Source organism: Sander vitreus, chromosome 13 (assembly GCF_031162955.1).
Source record: "Sander vitreus isolate 19-12246 chromosome 13, sanVit1, whole genome shotgun sequence".
Classification (NCBI taxonomy): Eukaryota; Metazoa; Chordata; class Actinopteri; order Perciformes; family Percidae; genus Sander; species Sander vitreus.
Genome location: NC_135867.1, coordinates 16931685 through 16954948, shown reverse-complemented (window position 1 = coordinate 16954948; position 23264 = coordinate 16931685). Strand labels below are relative to the sequence as shown.

General features: G+C 39.1%; 4 protein-coding genes across 6 annotated transcripts in view; 1 reads left to right on the top strand and 3 right to left on the bottom strand.

The window, feature by feature from the left end:
• Positions 1–2517, bottom strand: part of LOC144528244 (ryanodine receptor 1-like) — a 50275-nt gene extending 47758 nt beyond the window's left edge. Inside the window, exon 1 of the mRNA XM_078266733.1 lies at positions 2470–2517. Within this exon, the coding sequence (XP_078122859.1) occupies positions 2470–2517 (48 nt within the window). The remainder of the gene's footprint in view (positions 1–2469) is intronic.
• A 1328-nt stretch (positions 2518–3845) lies between these two features.
• Positions 3846–13692, top strand: nfrkb (nuclear factor related to kappaB binding protein). 2 transcript variants are annotated; one of them, XM_078266834.1, is made up of 26 exons: positions 3846–3907; positions 4288–4428; positions 4560–4761; positions 4868–4995; positions 5067–5238; positions 5354–5458; positions 5550–5623; positions 5707–5788; positions 5882–6077; positions 6632–6743; positions 6844–6970; positions 7058–7135; positions 7234–7310; positions 7455–7501; positions 7817–7877; positions 7983–8157; positions 8272–8378; positions 8625–8748; positions 9152–9231; positions 9405–9601; positions 9720–9990; positions 10075–10251; positions 10712–11440; positions 12106–12212; positions 12540–12675; positions 12824–13692. In XM_078266834.1, exons 2-26 carry the CDS (start codon positions 4303–4305, stop codon positions 12962–12964), a joined length of 3831 nt encoding a protein of 1276 aa, XP_078122960.1. In that variant the 5' UTR covers positions 3846–3907; positions 4288–4302; the 3' UTR covers positions 12965–13692. The 2 variants fall into 2 exon arrangements, with proteins under 2 accessions (XP_078122960.1, XP_078122959.1); XM_078266833.1 differs by having other exon boundaries at positions 9684–9990.
• A 119-nt stretch (positions 13693–13811) lies between these two features.
• On the bottom strand, positions 13812–18313 carry tmem45b (transmembrane protein 45B). Of its 2 annotated transcripts, XR_013502882.1 has the most exons (7): positions 18205–18313; positions 17019–17224; positions 16716–16928; positions 16439–16623; positions 15854–15996; positions 15168–15314; positions 14670–14748 (listed from the first exon to the last, which is right to left on the bottom strand). XR_013502882.1 is itself a non-coding variant. In XM_078266835.1 (6 exons), exons 2-6 carry the CDS (start codon positions 17206–17208, stop codon positions 14637–14639), a joined length of 843 nt encoding a protein of 280 aa, XP_078122961.1. In that variant the 5' UTR covers positions 17209–17224; positions 18205–18313; the 3' UTR covers positions 13812–14636. The 2 variants fall into 2 exon arrangements, 1 of the variants encoding a protein (XP_078122961.1); XM_078266835.1 differs by lacking the exon at positions 15168–15314 and having other exon boundaries at positions 13812–14748.
• Positions 18314–18644: 331 nt separating this feature from the next.
• Positions 18645–20474, bottom strand: gng8 (guanine nucleotide binding protein (G protein), gamma 8). The gene is made up of 3 exons (XM_078265938.1): positions 20237–20474; positions 19459–19569; positions 18645–19011 (listed from the first exon to the last, which is right to left on the bottom strand). The coding sequence occupies exons 2-3, from the start codon at positions 19540–19542 to the stop codon at positions 18883–18885; spliced, it is 213 nt and encodes a 70-aa protein (XP_078122064.1). The 5' UTR covers positions 19543–19569; positions 20237–20474; the 3' UTR covers positions 18645–18882.
• Positions 20475–23264: the final 2790 nt, after the last annotated feature.

Genomic DNA, 23264 nt, shown 5'->3' with positions numbered 1-23264 from the left:
GTTCATGCATACCCATAATCAAGGCACATACCAGTAAGTAACAAATGCTATTTTAGTGAAGATTAAACTATTGTGTAATTTAATGTAATGTGTGCCTTATATGTGTTTCTGAAGCTGTTAAGTGCCAACAAATTGGGCAAAAATAAATATAAAATATATTTAAGAGAATGTGTATTGTCCATTTGTAAATGTATGCTTGTGTAAGTTTGAAATATTGTAAAAGGGGTGTTGGTGCAGTCTGTTTCTTTTTCATCTATCTCATGTTCTGAACACATGGACTACTCAAATATCTGACTAAACAATAACAATGAAACCTATCCTGTACAGTAGACATGAAAGTCAAGTCAGTAGTTTCCTAATAATTTACAACAACCATTATATTGAAGTTAAATGCATCTGACAGCAAACTATTAAAGTAAAATTCTACCATAGCATATGACAGAAGTAAGTATCAAGTTTCTGTCATGTTCTGTTCCTAATTTATAGTGTGGACAAGAATGTGTCGACAGGCAGACACACCAACAGACGGACAGGCAGACAGACTGAAAGACAGATGCAACATGACAACATGAGGCTAGCATCTGGGTATTTATCTCAAATTCCAATGTTTTTGCTAGATTTGCCATGTAAGAACTTCTACAGAAAACCGACATGTTTTGAAACCAACATCTGACAACAAACATTTCTAGTACTACTTTAGGAGTAAAGTTCCCACATGGACTGAAGTAAGCAGGTGCTGAAATGGGCCAAGCTTTGAACCTGCTAATCCTCACACAGTATATATAGAACTCTGAGTTCAGGGTGAACAGCTATAGACTGACAGTAACTTTATGACACATTGTTAACATATTTTACTTTAGTGCAGTGTTACAATGCCAACTGAAATGTGCTTTTTAGATGCACAACTTATAATCAAGTGGCTACAAGGATCTGAGTTTTAGTGATACTTATAATGCAGTCTATAGATAATCAGTGCCTGGCTTATGCTAATGACAGGGATAGAGTTACCAGGGTCTAGAGAAACTCAAATGACATTATGTGGAATATCTACAATAGCTGAGTATCAACACTGACTATCCAAATAAAGAGTGATACATACAGAAGACAGCTTACAAGGCCACAATGCCCTTCTGTAAACTTTGGACCACAGATCTAAACTGGGAATCTGATAGCTCAGCGGTGAGTAATGCAGCAAAAATAAACTACATTTAAACTTAATATGTTATAACATGTAATGTAAAATCAAAATGTTAAACTTTAAATTAAAATTGAAATGTACTGAAACCTCTCTAAACAAGATATTTATATTACAAATTCATGTTACCTAAATCACAAATTGGGCCTACAGTAGAACAAAGACCTGAGAACAAATGTGCCCATATTCAATTTTGGTGCGGGACATGCACAGTAAGCGGTTTACCAATGTTACGGCATGTTGGTTTACAAATAGTTACATACAGAACTGTATCGTAAACAGCAGATAATAAGTTATATGCAAGAGATGACCACCATCTGTACCAGCCATTTATTTCCAAGGAGCAACAAAGTGAATACATATTACATGATGTTTGGGCAAATAAGTCCCTGAGTAATCACAAATCAAACAATTTATGTTCGGGACACTGCAATCTGTCAAATGACATTTTTTCTAAAAAGTTATGGAAATGGGTGGTTATACCTTCTGAGATAAAGGACAAGTCTAGGGAACTATTGATACAAATACAAATGATAGCAAACTACCCAGAATACTTAAATCATTCCTATTTTCATTCTCTACAAAAGCAAAAAACAACAGAACCGCATATTTAATCTGGAATAACATCAAGCAACAAACATGGTTATACCGACAGGACGTTGTCTCTTGTACAATTAAGCCCACCAGTTCATACTACCATTCACTATTAATGAATTATTAGTTCCAGCATTATTTTGTCATCAAATGAGTCTGGCTGCCTCCAATCTTGCTTTAGGATGGATCTGTTTAAATTCACAAATGGACTAAACTGCCTTTTACACAACCTACTCATAGAAGTCTTTCGGTGGATTTTTATTCTAATGATTCAACCAATTTGTTTTTAAAGAAATGTTAAATTGTCCTAATTGTCATCAAAGTAAATTGATCCAAGTCAAAATGTCAAAATCCTTTCACGTAAATGTATCTATATCTTTTTGGTAATCTGTTATGTCTATGTATTAACTGTCACCTGGCACCAGAAGATTTCTTATTTGAGACAAAGCAGTAATATATCAAGAACCCTAAAAGGATATAAATAGATGACAATGCAGACCAAACCAGCCACCTGTCCTTGGCAATCTGTGCTCAGTCTATGTAAAGAAAGTTACCCAACAGTAAATGTCTATCATCTATTACGAAGCAACAATTCATTACACAAAAGGTCAATTACTGTTCATCAGTGACTGAATCCGTTTTTTAAAACTTTCTGAGAAGAGGGAGACAGCATCACTTACCGTGCGCAGGAACTGAATCTCTTCCTCTCCATCTGCACCTTCTGCCATTCTCCCAAGGCATTAAAAGGAAACCTTGAGGAAAATGGGAAAATGTTTATCTCTTAGTTCTGTAACTCCTGGTGCCTATGCCCACCACATAAGGCAGGACAATGTTGGTGAAGGTTTCTGAAGGGCAGTCCTGTGCCTCTCTCTGGCTGTGGTATGAGGCAGAGGGCTTGACTGTTCATTCCTGTTCATTACAGCATCATAAAGAGGTGGAGCAAGCTGACAAAGCTGAACCAGCAATTCAAATGTTCCTGTTAAGGTATCTAGACCATTGTGTTGCACTAAGTTGTTACATTATAAATGATGGCACTAGAGTGAGATAATTGAATAGATATATAATATAACAAATAACTCTCATAATGCCATACATATGTTAAATAAGGGACCGATTACAGTGTTTTTTCCAGTGTGAAACTTCCAGCACATGTGGGAGTATATACATTAAATATACTATAAAAATACATACAAACGTACATTGATAAATTATATATATATATTGTGTTGTTCAATTACAAATACTTTTATTTTCATTGTTATCTACTTTAATTTATTAGTTATTATATGTATTATTTTTATTTTAAATATATTGGAATAAGACTAAATAATAAATGAGATATTGCATTCTTTTTCAGCATAAAATGCATGTGTGTATGAGAATAAAAACAAACTAATGCTAACGCTAAATTGCTAAAACTACCTAGCCATCATCCCTGGGAACACTGTCAGCATGGATTAATGACAGCTGTCAGCTGTCTGCTAGCTACATCCATGTTCTGCTCCTGCTCTTGTTCAAAGAAAGTGAGAAAGTTCGCAGACGGCAACTACATGGATGTGCACATCGTCTTTTTTTAACTGCTCCTGTTCTTGCCCATAGACTGTAAAATAAGCTCTTGTCTCTCCTGTGCATTCTGAGTTTCTGAGTATAGAAAACGTGAAAATAAGTTAAAGAATGTAGAGACGTAGAAAAAAACACAATAGCAATAACGTTATTTTGCTACCGTTAGCTCTAACGTTAGCTTAACAATGTTCAACGTTTAGCTAGCTAGCTAGTGTGTGAATGATTTCATGTGTTAAATAAGAATTATGGTTTTCTCTGGCCCAAAGTTATGAATAATAATACTAAATATGCTCTATTACTAGCTCTAACCCGTCTCTGGTCATACTAAGTACAATAAATAAAAAGCAAACTGTTAAAAGAAACGAAGTTAATACGTTTTGTGCATAATTTTATAGTTTTATGTATACATACTTATAGATTTCCTGTGGAGGGCAGTAAAACGCATATGAAGTGAAACGCGCGACGGGTTTGTGTCATCCAATTTCAGTAGAAGAAGAAAACGGTCCGTCGGTAAAATAGTTCCCCTTTCATTTCCAAAACACAAAGCAGTGTCAGGTAAGAGCTAAAAGCAGTTTTTAACCAGCAGTATCAACTTATTTTATAACAAGCAAATTTGCCAAAATATCGAACAGTAACAGTATTATGTGTTGAAACCGGAATCCGATTGTTACCTGGCTCTTTTGCTAACTTAACTGGTAGTTTAGCTCGCAAAGCAGCGCTACGTTACTGTACAAAGTGGCTAATGTTTTGACATTGGTAAATGCTTGCTAATGTTCATGCCGTTTGTAGCACTGAACTAGCAGATTATTCCAAAACTATAAAGCACAACATGGTTTGCAAGAATCACTGAAAGCAAACGCATGAGTTGGCGTCCGTCCACAGATTAAAACGAGGTTTTGTGTGTAACGTTAGCCATGTTTTTTTCTGTGTGAAAGGTACACAGGAGAAGAATGGATGCCCTCACCCACATGCTTACAGACCCTCTCGATCCAAAAGAAGAAAACGATGGACAAATCACAGAGGAATGCATGCTGGGGAACTGTAGATTGAACCTCCCAGAGGACCTACTTGAGGACGTGAGTTATCAGGCGCTCAGTGATGAAATGCTGCTCTTTTCTGTTTATTTTTTTTATTTATTTTTTTACAATTGTACACACAATGCAGACGATGCATTAATTTTTGCTGTTTACCTCTTTGTTTTCATTAGCCTGACATTTTCTTCTCTGTGATGAGTGAAAGCACCTGGAGTGAAGTACTGTCAGATTCCCAGAGGAAGCACCTTCGGCAGTTTTTGCCACAGTTTCCTGACAACAATGTTGCTGAGCAGGACAGCACCATCAGTGACCTATTCAACAACAAAGACTTTAACTTTGGAAATCCCCTTTATCTTGCACAAAAACAATTCAGAGGTGATATTCTAGTTATCCACTTATTTACCCACCAACACACAACGTTATCATGCTGAGACCATTTTTGAAGCACTTCCTGATCATGACTCTCATTATCTCAACCCAGATGGTTACTTCAATCCTGAGGTGGTCAAGTACAGACAATTGTGTGCCAAGTCCCAGAGGAAGCGACAGTTGTACTCCCTTCAGCAATATTACCACAAACTGTTGAAGCATATCCTCGTCTCCAGAAAGGTATTTTTAAAGTTTGAGGTACAAGGCACGTGGCCTCTTGCCGTTAGTTTTAATGCGTATTCTTTTTGTAGGAGCTGCTGGAGTTTGCGGTTCACAATGGTCTGGACTTTCCACCAAAAAGAAAGTTACCGACCAAGACTCATGTTGAAATGCGGGAGCCAAGGGTGAGAAGACGATTGAGCCGCATATTAAAGGAGGTCAAAACTGAGTGTGGAGACAGCAATGTTTCATCTGATGATGACGGTCAGTCTGTTCTTTCATTAGCTTAACTGCCGATGACGATACCTTTTTTTCTAAGCATTTCTCTAATAATAAGCTTGGGAACACTAATAAGAGTCTTATTGCATAATGCTTGTAGACATATCATCATGGACTCCAGCACCCCAATCACCCCCCTCTCCTACACCCACTGTCTCGCTCAGAGTTCTTCCCAGCCTCTCCACCCAAGACATGAAGACTACTGGTCAGTTATTTCTGCCATATAAGGATGATGTTCCTCAAATGTTTAAACACAGCAAATATAATGTCTAAAGGCGTTTTTATTTTTGTCACAGAAAAAATAGAGCTAGGGGAGCGGGACTTGAAAGCCATGCTGCAAAACCATCGGGAGAAGAGGAAGCGACAGCCAGTAAGTGGTGTCAGGAGATTAAAGACACAGATATGGTTTTGTCTTAATTTGTACAGTATATCATTAATGATTGATTCACTCAGGATCATCCAGATTTGGTGACCTCTGATCTCCACCTTGGAGACATACTTTCAAGAGCAAATATTGGTCGGAAGGGGACTGTGCGTAAGTAAAAGAATTATTATCTTAAGCCAAAGTCTTGCCTTCGCTGATTTCATGACATACAGTTGATAGGTTTCGTTCCTTTTTTTCTTGCAGCACTTTTTGATCTGTCTCTGCCTAAGAAGAAGATAAAGGATGAGAGAAGGAAGAAGAAAATGAGGACAATAAAAGTGGAATCTGAGGATCCCTGTGAAATTCTCGCACCTTCAGACACCCCATCAGCTCCACCAACGAGCATCATCAACTCCCTGCCAGACACACCATCTACTCCACTGCCCAACATCAAGGAGGAGTGAGTCTAGTGCCGCACTGTTGTCAAAAATACCTACAGAATAGTGTGTGTATATTGTCACGGCATAACCACAACCCTGGGAAAACTTGATACTATCGTTACCTGTCTAGTGTCTTCCAGAGTTTGGCCGTCCGTGCATTTATGAATCTCCACAGATAAGCGCTAGGCTAAAGGTAAGGTGAAATGGGCCTACCTGTCGTTCGTTGCCCGGTGCTGCTCCGCTCCGTCACCCGGTCAGCCCGATCTCCGTCCTCCGACACTGGTTAGCCTCGGTGCTCCTTTGACAGTTCACTTGTAGACATTTAAAGACGCGGACAAATAACGTTAACACAACTTAATGGGGAAAAAGGGGATCTCTGTCGCGACAATCAGCAACAGCATCTCTTCCTGAAACTCCGATCCTCAAACTGTCATCTCCCGCAGCTGCTCCCAATCTTCCCCTTTGTAAACTCCCAGTCTCTGTGACCATGTAAGTCGTGCCGTGACAATATGTATATTTTCAATGGGTCTCCTGTAATCAAAGACTAATGTAAAGAACCATACCATTATTGCAGAATTGTGGAAGAGTCTCAGAGCAGCCCGGTTCCAGTTGAAGAAATAGCTATCAGTTTCTTCAGCTTGTTGGAGAGCATCTTAAGGGCAGAAACCCTTAACAGCACTTCACTGGTATGCACTTATTACAGAGTCTCACATATATATTATAAAATCGATCACAGTTCCGACTACACATAAGGCCTACATTGTGATGTTTGTCATTGTGTGTCAGTTAGAGGAGAAAGTTCAAATGTGGCAGTCTTCTCCAGCCAGCTGTCTCAACGTGTGGTTTTCATCTGTCCCATGTTGGTCTGACTTGGTTCTTCAAGCCTTGCAGTTTCTTGCAGGAGAGACTAAAGGTAACTAGCCGTGGTCACACTGAAATGGTCAGGCTTTATTATCCACCCCATGTTACTCATGTACTGTATGTTATCTTTGTTAATCAGATGGGATGATGGCACTCCCCAGTGGCTTTTCTCCATTTCTGGAATTTGCTGATGAATCTCAGCAGTGGAGGTGGATTGGTAAGAGGAAGCAGCTATTAAAATCCCTGATTAATGCAGTGCTTGGTATTCAGACTGATTGTATTCTTGAGGATTAAAGTCAATCATTTATTTTTTAGGCCCCACTCAGGATACAGAGAAGGATCTCAGTGCACTCTGTCAGCTGTGGCTGGACTCCAAAGATTTAGTTATTAAGGTAGTACAATTATTATATTACAGGTACAGTTTCAGCAATGACTCTGCAGTTTGTACTATGCTATGCTACTTGTTTACTGTTTACCATGTTTAACACTTTTTTATTTGCGACAAAATGTAAACAGGATTTTTCTGTCTTCCACAGACAGAAAATGAAGACATGCTAGAGATGACTTCTCCCACATCGAGAGTGTAAGATTCAGTGATCTATAAGGCATTGCAAACATGATAAAATCACAAACAATGTAACTAATTAACTAGCTGATTGACCGTAAATTTATTGATTATTGTTTTTTGCATTGTCGGTAGGACTAAGGATGCCTTTTTTACTAACCTAATTTTGTGTATTTTAGATGGCAAATAGTTAATTGCTCAATCAGAAAATCAGTAGTTTAACTATTGATAAAGATAATTGTTATTTGTAGCCTGACATTAACATAATAAAGCAGTTTGAGTTACAATATCGTGGTTGTTGAAGTTAACAGTGTAATATCTTTAACCAAGCAGCTCAACTGATTATGTGGTGCGGCCCAGTACTGGAGATGAGAGACAAGTGTTTCAAATCCAGGTTTGTTTGTGCTGCTGGAATCTTTTTGTTATTTACAACATTTTGCCTCTTTTGCCTGGACATGAACATACTAAGTTTTACAGACATACTTTTTTGTTCTATTAGGAGCAGCAGCGATACAACCAGCCACATAAAGCCTTCACCTTTAGGATGCACGGCTTTGAATCTGTGGTGGGGCCTGTTAAAGGGGTGTTTGATAAGGAGATGTCTCTCAACAAAGCCAGGGAGCACACATTGCTCCGCTCGGACCGACCACCATATGTCACCATTCTCTCTCTGGGTTAGGCCTTCTGTTTTACTCTGACTCCTTTGTCAGGCTGTAGAGAATCAGTTTTCAGTGTGTGCAAAGGAAACCAATCGGACACTTCTGACTTCCAACCACTTTCTTCCATAGTGCGGGATGCAGCAGCCAGGTTACCCAATGGAGAAGGAACGAGGGCAGAGATCTGTGAACTTTTGAAAGACTCACAGTTTCTCGCTCCAGATGTCACCAGTGCACAGGTGTGATATATATATATATATATATATATATATATATATATATATATATATATATATATATATATATATATATATATATATGTGCTATATATATATATATATATATACTATATATATATATATATATATATATATATATATATATATATATATATATATATATATAAGACAATAACTTAAAGAGTGACTTGTGTGTACCTTACATTGGCCTGCAGTCTTTAAGTTATTGTCTTCTTTGCCATTTAGGTGAACACAGTTGTCAGTGGGGCTCTGGATAGACTTCACTATGAGAAAGACCCCTGTGTAAAGTATGACATAGGACGCAAGCTCTGGATTTACCTGCACCGCAGTCGCAGTCAAGAGGAGTTTGGTAAGAAACCATTTTCCCGACTTTAGGGTTTAACTGTTCACCTTTTTGAAGTTTGTTCAGAAGTGTAAAGATCTCTAATCCTGTAGTTTTTGATTGGAAACAACCAACAAGGAGCCTTTTTTTCTAGTTTGATTATCCACTATTGTCTGAATAGAAGATTTACTTAATTTCCTAGATAGATCTGCTTGATAGATATAATTCTAATAATTTGTGTGGTTTTAAACCATGGATGTGTAGAATTAGAAAATGTTCAACCTTTTATTCCTTTATTCTTCTATCACCTTGTTCTTTACCATAGTGGGATTGCACTCACATGGAGATGAGCAAAGTGTCTCATAGTATATGCTCCTTGTATTTAGGATTTGGAAAAATGTTAATTTCCATGTTTGTCTCTTTCATCCAGAGAGGATCCACCAGGCTCAAGCTGCTGCTGCAAAAGCAAGAAAAGCCCTACAGCAGAAACCTAAACCTGCATCTAAGCCTGTGAGTCCACTGCCTCCATTTTACTGCAGAAACTGCACCTAGCTGCACACAATGTAAAACATACACTATTTACTGTAGTGGAAGTTATTGTTTTCCCACTTGGAATTCTAAGTTGTTGTTTATCAGTGTCTGAGAGCAACATGTTGGTTAAGAATCTCCTGTTAATGTTTTAGAAGTCCGGAAGTAAAGACGGAAGCAGTAAAACCACGGGATGTCTGGAGGCAGGACAGGATATAGGCTCCAATCCCATGTCACCAACCCCAACAACACCTACCCCAAACACACCTGGAACCCCTATGTCACCCTTACCCTGCACAACCACCACGCCAACAAAGACCGGAGTCCCGGATACAATCAAAACCAGCACAGGGTCAGTGTGACACAAGAGTTTTTGTTCTTTTTAATATAGTACGATCCATGCATCCATGTTTCATCTGTGTAATTTGAAATAGGCTTTTCTCCTCTCTTGCCCTATCTCGCTCTCCCAGTGTTCTTCTTGTGTCCCCTCCCTCGTTGCCCCAGCTGGGAACCATCTTACCCACCAGTCAGGCTTGTCCACCAGTTTCACAGCCAGTCACATCCCAACACGCGGCTCGGATAGTGAGTCACCTGGCGACGGGCTCCCTCCCTCAGGTGCGGGTTGTTTCCACTCAGCCTGGTCTGGGTTCTTCGGTAGGAGGTCAGCAGGCCACACTGGTACATCAGACCCCTCACCAGATCAGGATGCCGGTGTCAATGTCAGCCAAGAGCATTTCACAGGTAATTAGATGAAGAGCTGTGTTTGTTGTTTTTGCATATTACAAATGCATAAGAATTCTGTCTGTTTATTATCTATATCAATAGGCAGTGGTTTCTGTGCCTCTGAGGAGTCAGTCTGCCAGTCCGGTCCAGGTGCCGACCACCCTGTCTGTGTCTGCTGTAGCTGTGGCCAAACCTCAAGCTAGATCACCTGGTAGCCCGGCTAACAACCCTGTTTCCCCTGCTATGCTGCAAGGAGTCACCAGCCCGAATATCAAACAGGTGAACCAGTTTGTTTCAACTGGGATATTTGGCCAGTTACACTTTCCTGAACAGTCTTGACCTGTAAGAATGTCTCCACCTGGCTGGAAGTTGGTTGTTTTACAGATTTAAAATGTGTAGAGGTAGCCATGCCCTCAAACTACAAAAAGCTATTTACAGGTAGATAACATATAGACACATTGTACTCCTTAAATACTCAATGCCAAATTTTAATGAATAAGTAACTTAGACATACTTAAAAGTACAAGTGCAGAAATAAGTCTTTCAGTTCAGTTTAGTTCAGCCTATGTCCTGCATAGGAAATCTGGCCTTATCTGGTATCAACAGAAAAAAGTCTTCAGGTTATGGAACTATAATAGTAAAAATCTCTATCCTTTAAATAAGTAACAAATGTCATTTGCCATGTTAATGATCACAAGATGTATCTTTTGGTATGTTACATTTTTTTTCTTCTTTTAAGGTGTCCATCACAGGCCAATTGGGAATGAAGACCGGAGGAGCAGGAATTCCAATAACGGCTACAAATCTGCGCATCCAGGGTAAAGATGTCCTACGTCTTCCACCGTCCTCCATCACCACAGACGCAAAAGGCCAGACGGTGCTGCGGATCACCCCAGATATGATGGCAACTCTTGCTAAATCCCCAGTTGCAACTGTCAAACTCACCCCTGACTTCCTTAGCAGTGCCACTACAGGCAGCAAGAGCATATCGGCAACTCTCCATGTGACGCCGCCCCACCATTCACCTTCCTCTGCCTCCAGTGCTACATCTTGCACAGGGGAAGTACAGACCACCAAAGCAGGCCCTGTTACCGCTAACTTGTTGAAGGCTGCAGGAGACACAGCAATACGTCTGATGCCCACGTTGGCTGTCACCATGGCTGACCAAAAATCTAGGACCTTCTCCAGCGTGACCTCCCCTGACAAGAGTGGTGCCACCATTCGTATAATGCCAGGCCTTGGTGTTATTCCACAGAAACAGGGTCAGACCATCACGATGACAACCACCACCGGCAGTAAAACACTCACAGCGTCTACATGTGCTAATGTAGTGACCATGGCTGCCAGTGTTGTGGCTGGTGCTAAGGGGATCACAGTGGCTCCTGGAGTCTCGTGCTCACCTCTGACTCTAGGAACAGCTACAGCCACTGTGCGGCAAGTCCCAGCTACAGTGGTTACTACACAAACGGTAAGGAAATTATTCTGTTTCTCTATATATTTGAAGGAAATTGCAAGTTTTTTTTGTTAATTTGGCCATCATTCCCTTCGGATAAGGTATGTTATTTAATATGATTATAGATATGGTGCACCAGAAATCCTAAATAGTCTTAAACCATTATATCATATCATATAATAAGTGTTATATTGTAATGCAGGTTCAACCAAGTGTTTTTCACTCGCCTAGGTCATGGGATATAAAGTAGTAGAAAGTCAAAAGCACCAGCCCCTACAGTAAGGGGATGCATGCAACCCCAGACCACAGTCAGCTATGATACTGTATATAAAGCAAACCTCCAACAAACAGCTCACATTTGCCTATGTCAAACAACTCAAAATATGCTTTTGATGTGATCTGAGATAACAGAAACGGCTGAGCACAAATCTTTTTATTTTGCTCCCAAAGACAAAACGGAAATGAAATGTGTTTATAAGTGGTCATTTGAGTTGCAGTTGGATGTGCTTTGTGTGATTTAAATTACTATATTCTTCTTGAAAAATGCTGTTAATAGTTGATTTATTAATTTGTATAGTTTTCTCATGAAATAATCCATCAATGAGGAACTCACTTAAGTCTAGGAAATCAATTCTGTCCCATGACTCAGGAACAATCCTCTTGTTTTGACAACACTGTAGGGAAAGTTACCTGCACGGATAACTGTGCCTCTCTCTGTCCTGAACCAACCACTGAAGAGCAAAAGTGTTGTGACCACACCGATTGTGAAAGGAAGCCTTAACACAAAGTGAGTCTCATCATCTGCACACTTTTTTTTTGTAAAGATTGTATTATTTAGGTATTTTCATTATATATTTTATTTCACGTGCTGTGAGATTCAATGCTTTGAGGTTTAACCTCTATTGGGCCTTCATCATCAGGTGATGGCAACTACCTTGCAACTATTGTTTATATTTTGTTTATACTGTAATGGCAGAAGTATACATTTTGGATCCTCTTAATATATTTATTTATTATATTATGTATTGTCTTTTTTTCTTTACATGGTCCTTCTCTACAGCTGTTAGTTGGGCTAGTGACATGTTTTTGTTCATTTCCTCTCTTTTCTGAGCAGTATCAGCAGTCTGGGCAGGAACATCATCCTAACCACCATGCCTGCTGGCACCAAGCTGATTGCAGGGAACAAACCGGTCAGCTTTGTCACAGCACAGCAGTTCCAGCAGCTTCAGCAGCAAGGACAGGCCACGCAGGTTAGCTTGAATTACACTTTTTTTGGTGTTGCAAATGAGAAAGTATTTTATAGTGACACCCGTTCAATCAAACCAGCTGCTTTATGGTCCAGTTAAATAAACACTGAGCATCTTAAGGCTAGCTATCTGTCTGTCTTTCTCCCTTTAGGTTCGCATCCAGACGGTCCAGGCGCAGCAGCTCCAGCAGCACATGGCAACAGGCTCCCCGAAATCTGTGTCCACAGTCGTAGTCACAACAGCACCTTCACCCAAATGTGCCCCCGATCCCCCACCTGCACCTAAACAGTGATCCTATCTTGTCAGTCAGCAATGAATCGTAGGTCCACTGTAATATATATATATTATATATATACACACAGTACATGCCTGTATTCAACTACTTTTTGTTCTCAAGCTTTTTTAGGATCATTTGGCTTGTTACTACTCTTACATGTGTATTTATAACATTGTTATTACAGTGTACAACATGCCTTTATTTCTTTTCCATTCGGATGATACCCACATAGGCAGAAACCTAATACTTTTCTGTAAATGCATTGGGCTTGTGTTCAGAGTGACACTCTCTGTTGGAGGGTGTTGGTCTGTGCAAAGTTACCAGTATCACCAGTATGTTGAAAATGGTCATTATTCCTCAACTACATTCCATCTCCTGAATTATATTCTCCACATCGTTATAGTCAAAGTATAAAACTATGTAAACGGCTCACCAGGCTGTTGACAACTACAACCATTTTCTGGCAGGTTGCAGTCTTACTATAGAAATTCAGATTTACTTTTTTCCTTTAGTGGTTTTCAAATACAACCTCAAATCATAACTCATTAATTCATATTAAACTACAAATTCAACTTTCTATATGACTGGTCAACTTTCTCTGACTGTCAATAGGATATTCTCTTTTTCACTTCTTTAAATGTTTGATGTAATGTATGATTAGCAAACGTGAAATGAGTGGAACTTAAGTCTGATTTATTTGAATGTTGTGACTTGTTAATTTGTTAATATATTTTGTTCTCTTATTAGGTGTTATATTTTGTTTAATAGCAAGCCATACTCTCGAGCCATACATTTCAGATTACAATATATATAATATGTACTTTTGTGTTTTTAAAATACATTAACAGACCATTACAACAGATCATATTTTAACAATTCTTTTTTTTTTAACAAAAATTACTTTGTACAAAACAGCAGACTTAGGGCGTTTTCACACCTATAGTTCATTAGCTCTGGTCCGAATCAGTTGATGAGTTTGTTTGGAGCGGTTTCCCCTTGGTTTGGTTTGGTTTCACACAGAGAAAAATCAAAGTGAACCAAAATGCATCACTACAAACCAACCCATTATGTTCACTCCTTTTATTGGTCAGATGTGTCTGGGGCGGGAGCAATAAAAGAGCATATTTCTCACATCCACTTGGTCAAACCAGCTCATTTCATTTAAATAATTTTCCCAGACATTGTTTCGTGAACAGCGTTCTGCTCTGCTCACTGGGACTTCACTCTGCTCTGCCAGTGTCTGTCTCCAACTTTAGCGGTGGCTGGTTTGACCACAGAGACATGAGCTTGACTGCAGTATATTTCGGTGAGAGAAACATTGCAAGCTGCTACTGTTTGCATGCTCTGCCGCATCGCAGATTGCAAAGCACACCTGACTACAGGAACCGTTTTACTCAAACTTGAGGAGTACCCGGTGAGTGCGTCGGATCACATTCTCACCACAAACGAACCGTATCAAAGCGTACCAGAGTTGGTTTGTAACTGGACTGAGACCACGTAGTTTTGGTCCGCACCCGCATGCGACTGCTGTGTTCACACCTGCCCAAACGAACCGCACCAAGGGGGTAAAAGCTCCAGGGTTCGACTCAACCGAAATAAACAAGGCAGGTTAAAAAACGCCCTTGGTCTCATGGACCAAAACTAATCAAATGCAAGTAAAAAATTTTAAAGAACCATAATCATGCGTTCACTCTTCATCCGACTCTTCAAGCAAAGCTTTCTGGGAGCTTGTTTTGGAGGATGTACTTCGCATTCCAATCTCTATGTCCCGTCCCCTTCCTGAGAACCGCTTCACTGTGCTATTGGAACAAAAAAAAAAAAAAAAAAAGACTTTAGCAAATGCATTCAACAACAAAGATTACACATCTCTAGCCTACTCCGAGTTAACTGATGGTGTTGATATGTTCATTTCAAGTGTTCCTACAAGCAGTATCTTAAAAGGGAAAGACAAGTGTTTTCAGAACACCCAAACCAAGTCCTATTTTGACCACTATTGGTACTGCAGAGCTGTTTTTTTAAACTTTTGTGCATCTCCTGTTCTACCAGTGTGTGCACAAGCAAGCAAAATTATGTACAGTATAACCGTAATGTGAAACATTTCTGCTGACTGCCGAGGGATATAAACCACTCATTCAACAGGTTTAGCAGGTCTTAGGGATACAGCGCATTATGGCGAGACATTAAATGTTGACTGCAAACAAAACCAGGTTTACAAAACCTTCACAGGGGTGTGGCCGGGTTGGCTCAGTGGGTAGAGCAGGTGCATATATACTGAGAGGTTTATGCCTCGACGCAGAGGTCCTGGGTTTGAATCCGACCTGTGACAATTTCCTGCATGTCTTCTCCCCTTTCTCACTTAGCTGTCCTGTCAAATTAAAGGTGGAAAAGCCCCAAAAAAAAATAATCTTCACGGGTAACTTACAATGCAGGTTCAGAGATTGGAATAGAACATTTAAAAACTCTACAATTAACACTATTTTCTGTTCAAAGAAAACTATAACAAAGTCTCTCACTGCTTAAGAAATCATTATTTGATCCGATTTCTTCATCTTGAATGCGTTTAACATAGTACAATAATGCAGGAAAGCACTTAGAAAACCTAGACCAGAGGTTCCCAAATGTGTTGGGAAGTAGACACTTCAATTTATTTATCAAATTTGAATATTTAGTATGCGTTGCATGCTCACTGGCTGGTAGCACCGCAAAGGATTTTCAGAGACTTATTATAAAGGCAACAAGTTTATAAAGGCAATATAGCCCGTTTCATCCTTTTGTTTTGGCTGATTGTCTCTGCATTGGCAGGCAGACAAGCTCATTGCATTCCAATAGTGGTTTAACATGTTTTCGTTATACATTTCCTTGGAAGTTTCCATTCTGAAACCTGTATAGGCAAAGTATACTTACAACCAAACCACAGAGGCGATGCAGGTGACTAAAAGCAGGGCCACAGCTATGTGCCAGCAGAAGCACATAGTAATGAACATGAGGTTGTCATGCAGTTTCAGGTCCCACTCCGGTCCACTTAATGGATAAAGTACAAATCCAATCTGAAATGACAAATGGTATAGATTAAATAAAGGAGCCAACTGCCTGTGATGTTAAGCAAAATGTTGTGTTAAATGAAAAGGTATTTACAAAACAGAAAAAGGAGACAAGTCTGAGGTAAGTGTAATGGATTTACATGTCTCTACAAATAGACCAAGGTGGAACTAATTTGTTACTAAAAAGCATACAGGAATTATTTAAATCTATTGGCTGTCTAGAGGAAAGTCTAAAGTATCCACAAGTTGTAGTAAATGGATTTAAACTGTCAAAAACACTGCCATGGTCCTTTAAGTATTCCTTGGTTTTGTATTGAGTATAGTGTATACAGTACATTGGTACTGTGTGGTACCAATTGTTGGCTCTGAAAGCTCAAGAAATGTTTATGGGCATATTCACACTGTTCCACACTTGACGACATTCTCAATGTCTCATTTTGCTAATCACCTCATAGAACCATGAGCCTTGCAGGATGAACAGGCATGCTCTTAACAGCTCCAAAATAATGTTGTCTCTTATGAACACCTCCAACATGGTGCTGGCCGATCCACTGAACACAGGCACGAGCAGCAGTGAGTGGATGTGAGCATCCAGAGGGGGCCGATTGTGCAGGTGGTGATAGAACAGAAACCCTGGATGATATGGGAGAGTCAAACTCAATACACACAAGGGGGACATATTTGTGATGTAAAGGAAAAGTGTCAAACTAAAACCTAAAGCTTACCTTCAACAAAAAGAGCCACAGAGAGAGCAAGGCGGTCAACACCAGCTGGCACCAGTTTGGATGCACTACTGGCAACCAGTGCTATTCCACAGATCCCAAAGAACAGATACATTGTGCCGTGCTGCCAGTTCATCAGCTTGACCCATGAATTGTTCTCTTTGTCGTAGAGATGGGCATGTGGCCCATCCACCACAAACTGTTCAATCATAATACCTGGGGACAGGACAACATCAGACAAATGAGATGAGTCAAGAGCAGGTTTAGGGAGTTTGGAGTGTGGAGATGATTGAGAGGAAAACTAACCAACAAATGAACCAAAGATTAGAAATCCTCCCTCCAAGAAGTCCATTTTTTTAAAGAAAGATGGCATAATGTGTCTTCCTTTAGGCTGACTTGTCCTCCAGTAGTGTTGGAGAACGTGTTTGATGGTTAGCCAAAAGCCAAGGAGCAGGAAAAAAGAGCCAGGAATGGCATGTCCTCCAAAGTTGGCCATCGTTAGGCCTGAAAACCTAAGAAATAACACACCTTAGTAATCAATAAGATACATTTGATAGAAACACCGTTTTATTTTTTAGCTCAATGTTCTTATTCCTTTGAATTAACTTTGAGGTTAAAGTACAAGCTTATAGCATTGTTTTATGGTGTTTTGAGCAATGTAAATGATTACATGCAATACAGTGTCAATAAACGTTAATATACCCACAATAAGATACCCCATAATCACGGGATAGTAGGTTATTGCAAAGTAAATGTCATATTGTTAAATTAACAATTCGGGAATACAGTGTAGTTGTAATATGAGAGCAAGATGGGGTTAATTGTGAGCCAAAACGTCAGCCATGTCCAATAGCCTACTAGTAAGTTTCATGTCATATTAATCTCATTAAATCCTGAGATGCAATATCAATATAGCTCTACCACATAATGGAAATGAGGAAGCATTGAGAACTTGGGTAGGGTTGTAAAATATGTATGTCCATTGATCCTGACAAGAGCCACTTATTTGTCTTGCAAAAATGAAATTCTAATCTAACAGAGCTGCTCGGTAAATCAACAGGTTGGCCACCTATGTTCATAAAGGCACTAAAGCAATTTGTATCTCTTTATTAATATTGGTCGCACTCACAGTTCAAGAGAAGCTGATCAAATATGAAAAGCTGATTAATGTGCTTTCAATATGTTGCCACTGGCCTATTTCTGTGAATTAAAAATGTAGCATGGTCACTCTTAAGGTGGCAAATTAGGGCATTTTTGTCATCAATGCTTTTAAAGTTGACCGTTTGTAACTTCTTCTAGTTATCCTCAATGTCAGAAGGCATAAGGCACCAGTTTGTTTGAGACCCCCATGTTTAGTTAGACAAGTTTTTCTGGACTGGATTTGATGCTACTGTAAATTATTTGTCACAAAACAGTCCCTCTATAGTTACTAAATGTTAAAATTAGCCTTTCCTATCACACTTGTAATATATGGCTAACAGAATGTACATACCTTATTATCTGCTGCTAACTCCCAAAGACTTTGGAAACCTGTGAATCTTGGCAGCTGGTAAAATGAGAGCACTGGTCTGAGCAAACTGTGCACACCTGTTGTGTGAGTCATCACATAGCCCCACCCATCATTTGCATTAGTTTCTGTGGCCAAGGGACATCCTCCAAGGAAACGGCTGTGACATTCAGGCAGAAAAACAATACCTGACTAAAGATCATATTGTTTATTCAATATGATTCATATTGATTAACACGTGTCCTTGTCACGTTAATGTGAGGCTATTTTCTTCATGCTGAGAAAATGTGATCTAGAGCAAACTGTGTGAACAACAAATCATGTATTTTGCCTTTAAATACCTTAAAATGAATCCGTCTAAAACAGTATTGCCAAAATGAGAACTTGGCTACAATTGAGTTAATATATAAGCTCAGATACAATCTGTGTACAGAAGGAGAGGCAGCAGTGCTGGCCTGTTCAAATGAACTTTGCACCCACTTTTGATAAATCTTTATTGCCGTCATTATCATGTCCAAATGATGATCATTTCTCAGGTTTCTCAAAAAAAAAAACAAAAAAAAAAAACATTTTCTTTGTCATTAAAACTGAAATGAAATTCACACATTAAAATAGCAAATGTAAAGTGTTAATGCGTAGACATTTGTCTTGTACATGTGGGGGTTATAGTATTACACAGAATAATTTTTTTTCTCGAAACGGGTTCTCAGAAGAAGGTACTGGTGTCACCAGTGGGTCCTCTTTGGCATGAGCTTCACAGTAGGCCATCAGCTCAGCTGCTGCTTTGGATATCTGTACAAAAAGGTTGTTGTTAGTGCGTGTCAAAAATGTAAGGGTAGGATAAAAAATATTTTAAATTCAGTTATTCCTTATTTATTTTTTACCGTTGAATCAAAGACTAGAATGAAAAGAATGCCTTTCTTCCTGCATCAATTAAAAGTGTGAAACTGATATCAGTTATGGAAAGGGAGCAAATTTAATTTAATTGGAGGTTGGGGTCAGATTTATCCCAAAAAATTGTATCTGTTAAAATGGACTGGTTTTCAACAAGTTAAAGTTTAAAAACAGATGTAAATAAAAAAAATAAAAAAAACATAAAATTAAATATTTTTTGAGACACAGAAAAGTGAAAAGAGCATTTTTATTCATTCATTAAAACACAAGACATTAACAATCTAAAGCGAGTTGTAAATTTCTACTTTATCATTGGTTGTGTACTTCAATAATGTGCTGACTCACCATCATCCTCTCTATGTTGACCTCCAGTTTCAGTTGTTCTACCGTCTTTCTAGCATCTGCGATTTTGGCCATGTTGTTTGACATCCTACTTTCCCACTAAAGTCAGCAAGCCTGCAGGAAACCATCAAATGTTAAGTTATCAGACATGAAATAGCAGTATGCACCGCTAAAAAACAATTAGGTGAATAACAAACATGGTTATACACTTCTCAAGTGCACACAGAGCAAACACAATGGTGACAATAGGTGTGCCATGGTTAGAGTCAGTTTCAATTAGCTTGTTAATTCTGCTCCCTGGGTCTCAGCTGCAAGTGGCACAGGAAGGGTCTCAAAGGAGGAGGGCAGGTTCCCCGGGGGAGGGCATCCGCTAGCTGTAAATACACCTAACATTAACATTAACTTTTTGCTCTTTCAAAATAGGTTTATCATAAACTGCAGATGTAGAGAGTTATAATCAATGTTTTTAATGCTGCTAATGTGTTGCTCAGGTGCTGCTGTAGACTGATGCAAGAGATCATTGTTTTTAGAGAGCAGTAAATGAAAACCATCATTGGTCAACAACAAAATGCACTTTATTTATTGTGTCAGTGTCTGTGGGTGTGAAATTAATTTGTCTATTCTATCAATACAAATAATTTCTGCATACTGATATAATTAATACTTGTAGACACACACACATGTAGAGGTATATGGTCTGGCATGAGCTGTTTCCATTAATCTGTACAAATATAGACTTTTTTCAAGATTTATCCTAACTCGTAATAATCACATCACTCACCAGACCAACAGCAACCGGCTCCTGGAATGAAGGTCTGCTTGTCTTCAACGGGGTCCCCCTCTCCAATTTAGAGTAACAAATGAAGTGCGATGAATGGCAAAGATGAGGAGAAAGACTTCAATACGTTTCCTCCTTCAAATAACTAGCCGTGGTTCTGCCCCCAGGATGGGCTCAGTGCAGCAGTTAAAGGCAACATGTGGTGTGACCTTCATCTCTAGAGTCTCTATCACTTGCTTACCTGAGATGATAGAGGAGCATGTGTTGCAAGATGGAACATTAAATATAGGTTTTGTTTTGGTTATAGTTTATTATAATGAGATGAAAGAAACACCTGTTTTTCTTCATAACACCTGACCTGACAGCAATATAAAAATGCATTAGATTATAATCAGGAAGCTCTCAAGAGAATATGTTGTTTCCTATGACTAAAATAGTTTTTCCTATTTGTAATTCATTCTCAGACAAAATCCGTAATACATATATTTACCAAGTGCATTCATTTTAGGCGCATTGGGAAGAGCAATCAATACTGAGTAATCAGTATTCATTATCTGGCACAATTTAATCTTAGAATAAATAAAAAAAGTCCTCCAAATGTCATCAACATTAATTTCTGTTTCAAGTGCTTTTACAGTGTAACACATTATTACACCTTCAGCAAACATGTTGATTTTGTATTTTATGATTTTATCTATAGGTCAGATGTAAGCTCTGACAAAGTTACATGGAGCATTGTGCAGATTTACAGTATAGCAGTAGTAGGCTAAGGAATGACTCTAAATGCAGAATGATTCACAGGTAATAATGCAACATTTCAAGAGGGTCTTATCAAGCTCGAAAAAAAAAAAATGTAATTCTTTCCTACAATAAATGCACAAGATCACTGCAATAGCCTTTAGCCAATACTACGTTTGCAAAGTAAGTGACTGAGTTTTTGTCAAAGTGTGAGTTTTCTCAGACTTATGTGACTCATGCCTATCCTCTACAAGGCTTCCAGTCTTTCCTGTAGAGCTGACAGTTATTCCACACAGCAGCAGGAGGCGAAGAGGCAGTGCTATGGAGTTAAATGTCAAGTGCCTCATTAAAATTTGTTTCCCTGTGGTAATTGGTCTCTCTCTGTGGAAGATACTGGACCATATGAGTAGAAAGAGCTGCTGTTTCATCTAACCAACCTCTGTCACAAAGTCAGTTACTAATTTGTCCAGTGTTATGTTGCATAACCCAAGCAGGGACTGTTCAGATTCTGTGGTCCTACTTAGTAAGAACTCAATATTGTTTCCTATGCCTGACAAGTATAAACTCTTTCCATCCATCCAGTCAGCCAATCAGCATGTCTCCTCTCTCATATTGTTCATTAATGACACAAGCTACATCATAGGATCGATGAAACCAGAGAGGAGGGCCAAGTGCCTGCATATCCCATCAATACTTGTGTACACATGTTTAACATTTAACGTTGACATTTACAGATTTGTCTTTGGTATACTTTATTTCCTTATGAGTTGGTCTACACAACACTAAAGAAATACTCTGGTGTAAGTGGTTTATAAATAGAAATGACGTATTCTGGCATAATTGAGGAAAAGCAAATACTCCCTCTTGTGTAGACCACTGACTACAACTCAGGTAAAGCTTTTATGTGGGATTACAAAATAGAAACCTCTACAACAGTTGTTCATAAAAGGGAGATCCAGCAACATGCAAGAGGTAGCAAAATGCAACAACCACAAAATGGTGTAACATGCTATGGTGCAATCAAAATAGGCTTACATTTTATTTTACTGTCAAGGGATTTGTGTCCCAGTTTCATAAAACCGTAAAGGTTGCAACTAGACGTATTTCATACTGATATTACATGTAAAGCTAAGCCCAAATTATTAATTTCAAAATAATGCTGGTTGTTGTTTTTTGCTGACCGTCTGGAGTTTGCTAGAGAGCATTTGGATGATCCAGAAGAGGATTGGGAGAATGTCATATGGTCAGATGAAACCAAAATAGAACTTTTTGGTAAAAACTCAACTCGTCGTGTTTGGAGGGGAAAGAATGCTGAGTTGCATCCAAAGAACACCATACCTACTGTGAAGCATGGGGGTGGAAAAATCATGCTTTGGGGCTGTTTTTCTGCAAAGGGACCAGGAAGACTGATCCGTGTAAAGGAAAGAATGAATGAGGCCATGTATCGTGAGATTTTGAGTGAAAACCTCCTTCCATCAGCAAGGGCATTGAAGATGAAACGTGGCTGGGTCTTTCAGCATGACAATGATCCCAAACACACCGCCCGGGCAACGAAAGAGTGGCTTCGTAAGAAGCATTTCAAGGTCCTGGAGTGGCCTAGCCAGTCTCCAGATCTCAACCCCATAGAAAATCTTTGGAGGGAGTTGAAAGTCCGTGTTGCCCAGCGACAGCCCCCAAACTCTAGAGTAGCCCACTGCTCTAGAGTAGATCTGCATGGAGGAATGGGCCAAAATACCAGCAACAGTGTGTGAAAACCTTGTGAAGACTTACAGAAAACATTTGACCTCTGTCATTGCCAACAAAGGGTATATAACAAAGTATTGAGATGAACTTTTGTTATTGACCAAATACTTATTTTCCACCATAATTTGCAAATAAATTCATTAAAAATCCTACAATGTGATTTTCTGGATTTCTTTTTCTCATTTTGTCTCTCATAGTTGAAGTGTACCTATGATGAAAATTACAGGCCTCTCTCATCTTTTTAAGTGGGAGAACTTGCACAATTGGTGGCTGACTAAATACTTTTTTGCCCCACTGTATATATATAAAATCACTGGGACTGAAACTATATTTGAGTCGGGTATGGCTGCAGCCTGGAGACCTCCCCACTCATGCCCTCCCGGCTTGGTGCAGTCCGCAAGCTTTGACTTTTCCAAATAAAAGGTTGCATCTGGTCCGTTGTGTTTTCGTACGGTGTTTTGGATGTTTTTGAACTAAACAGTACAGCAATCATGCTAATGAATAAAATTATTTTTTCATTAGATGCCTTCGTTACAACACGATAGCGCTA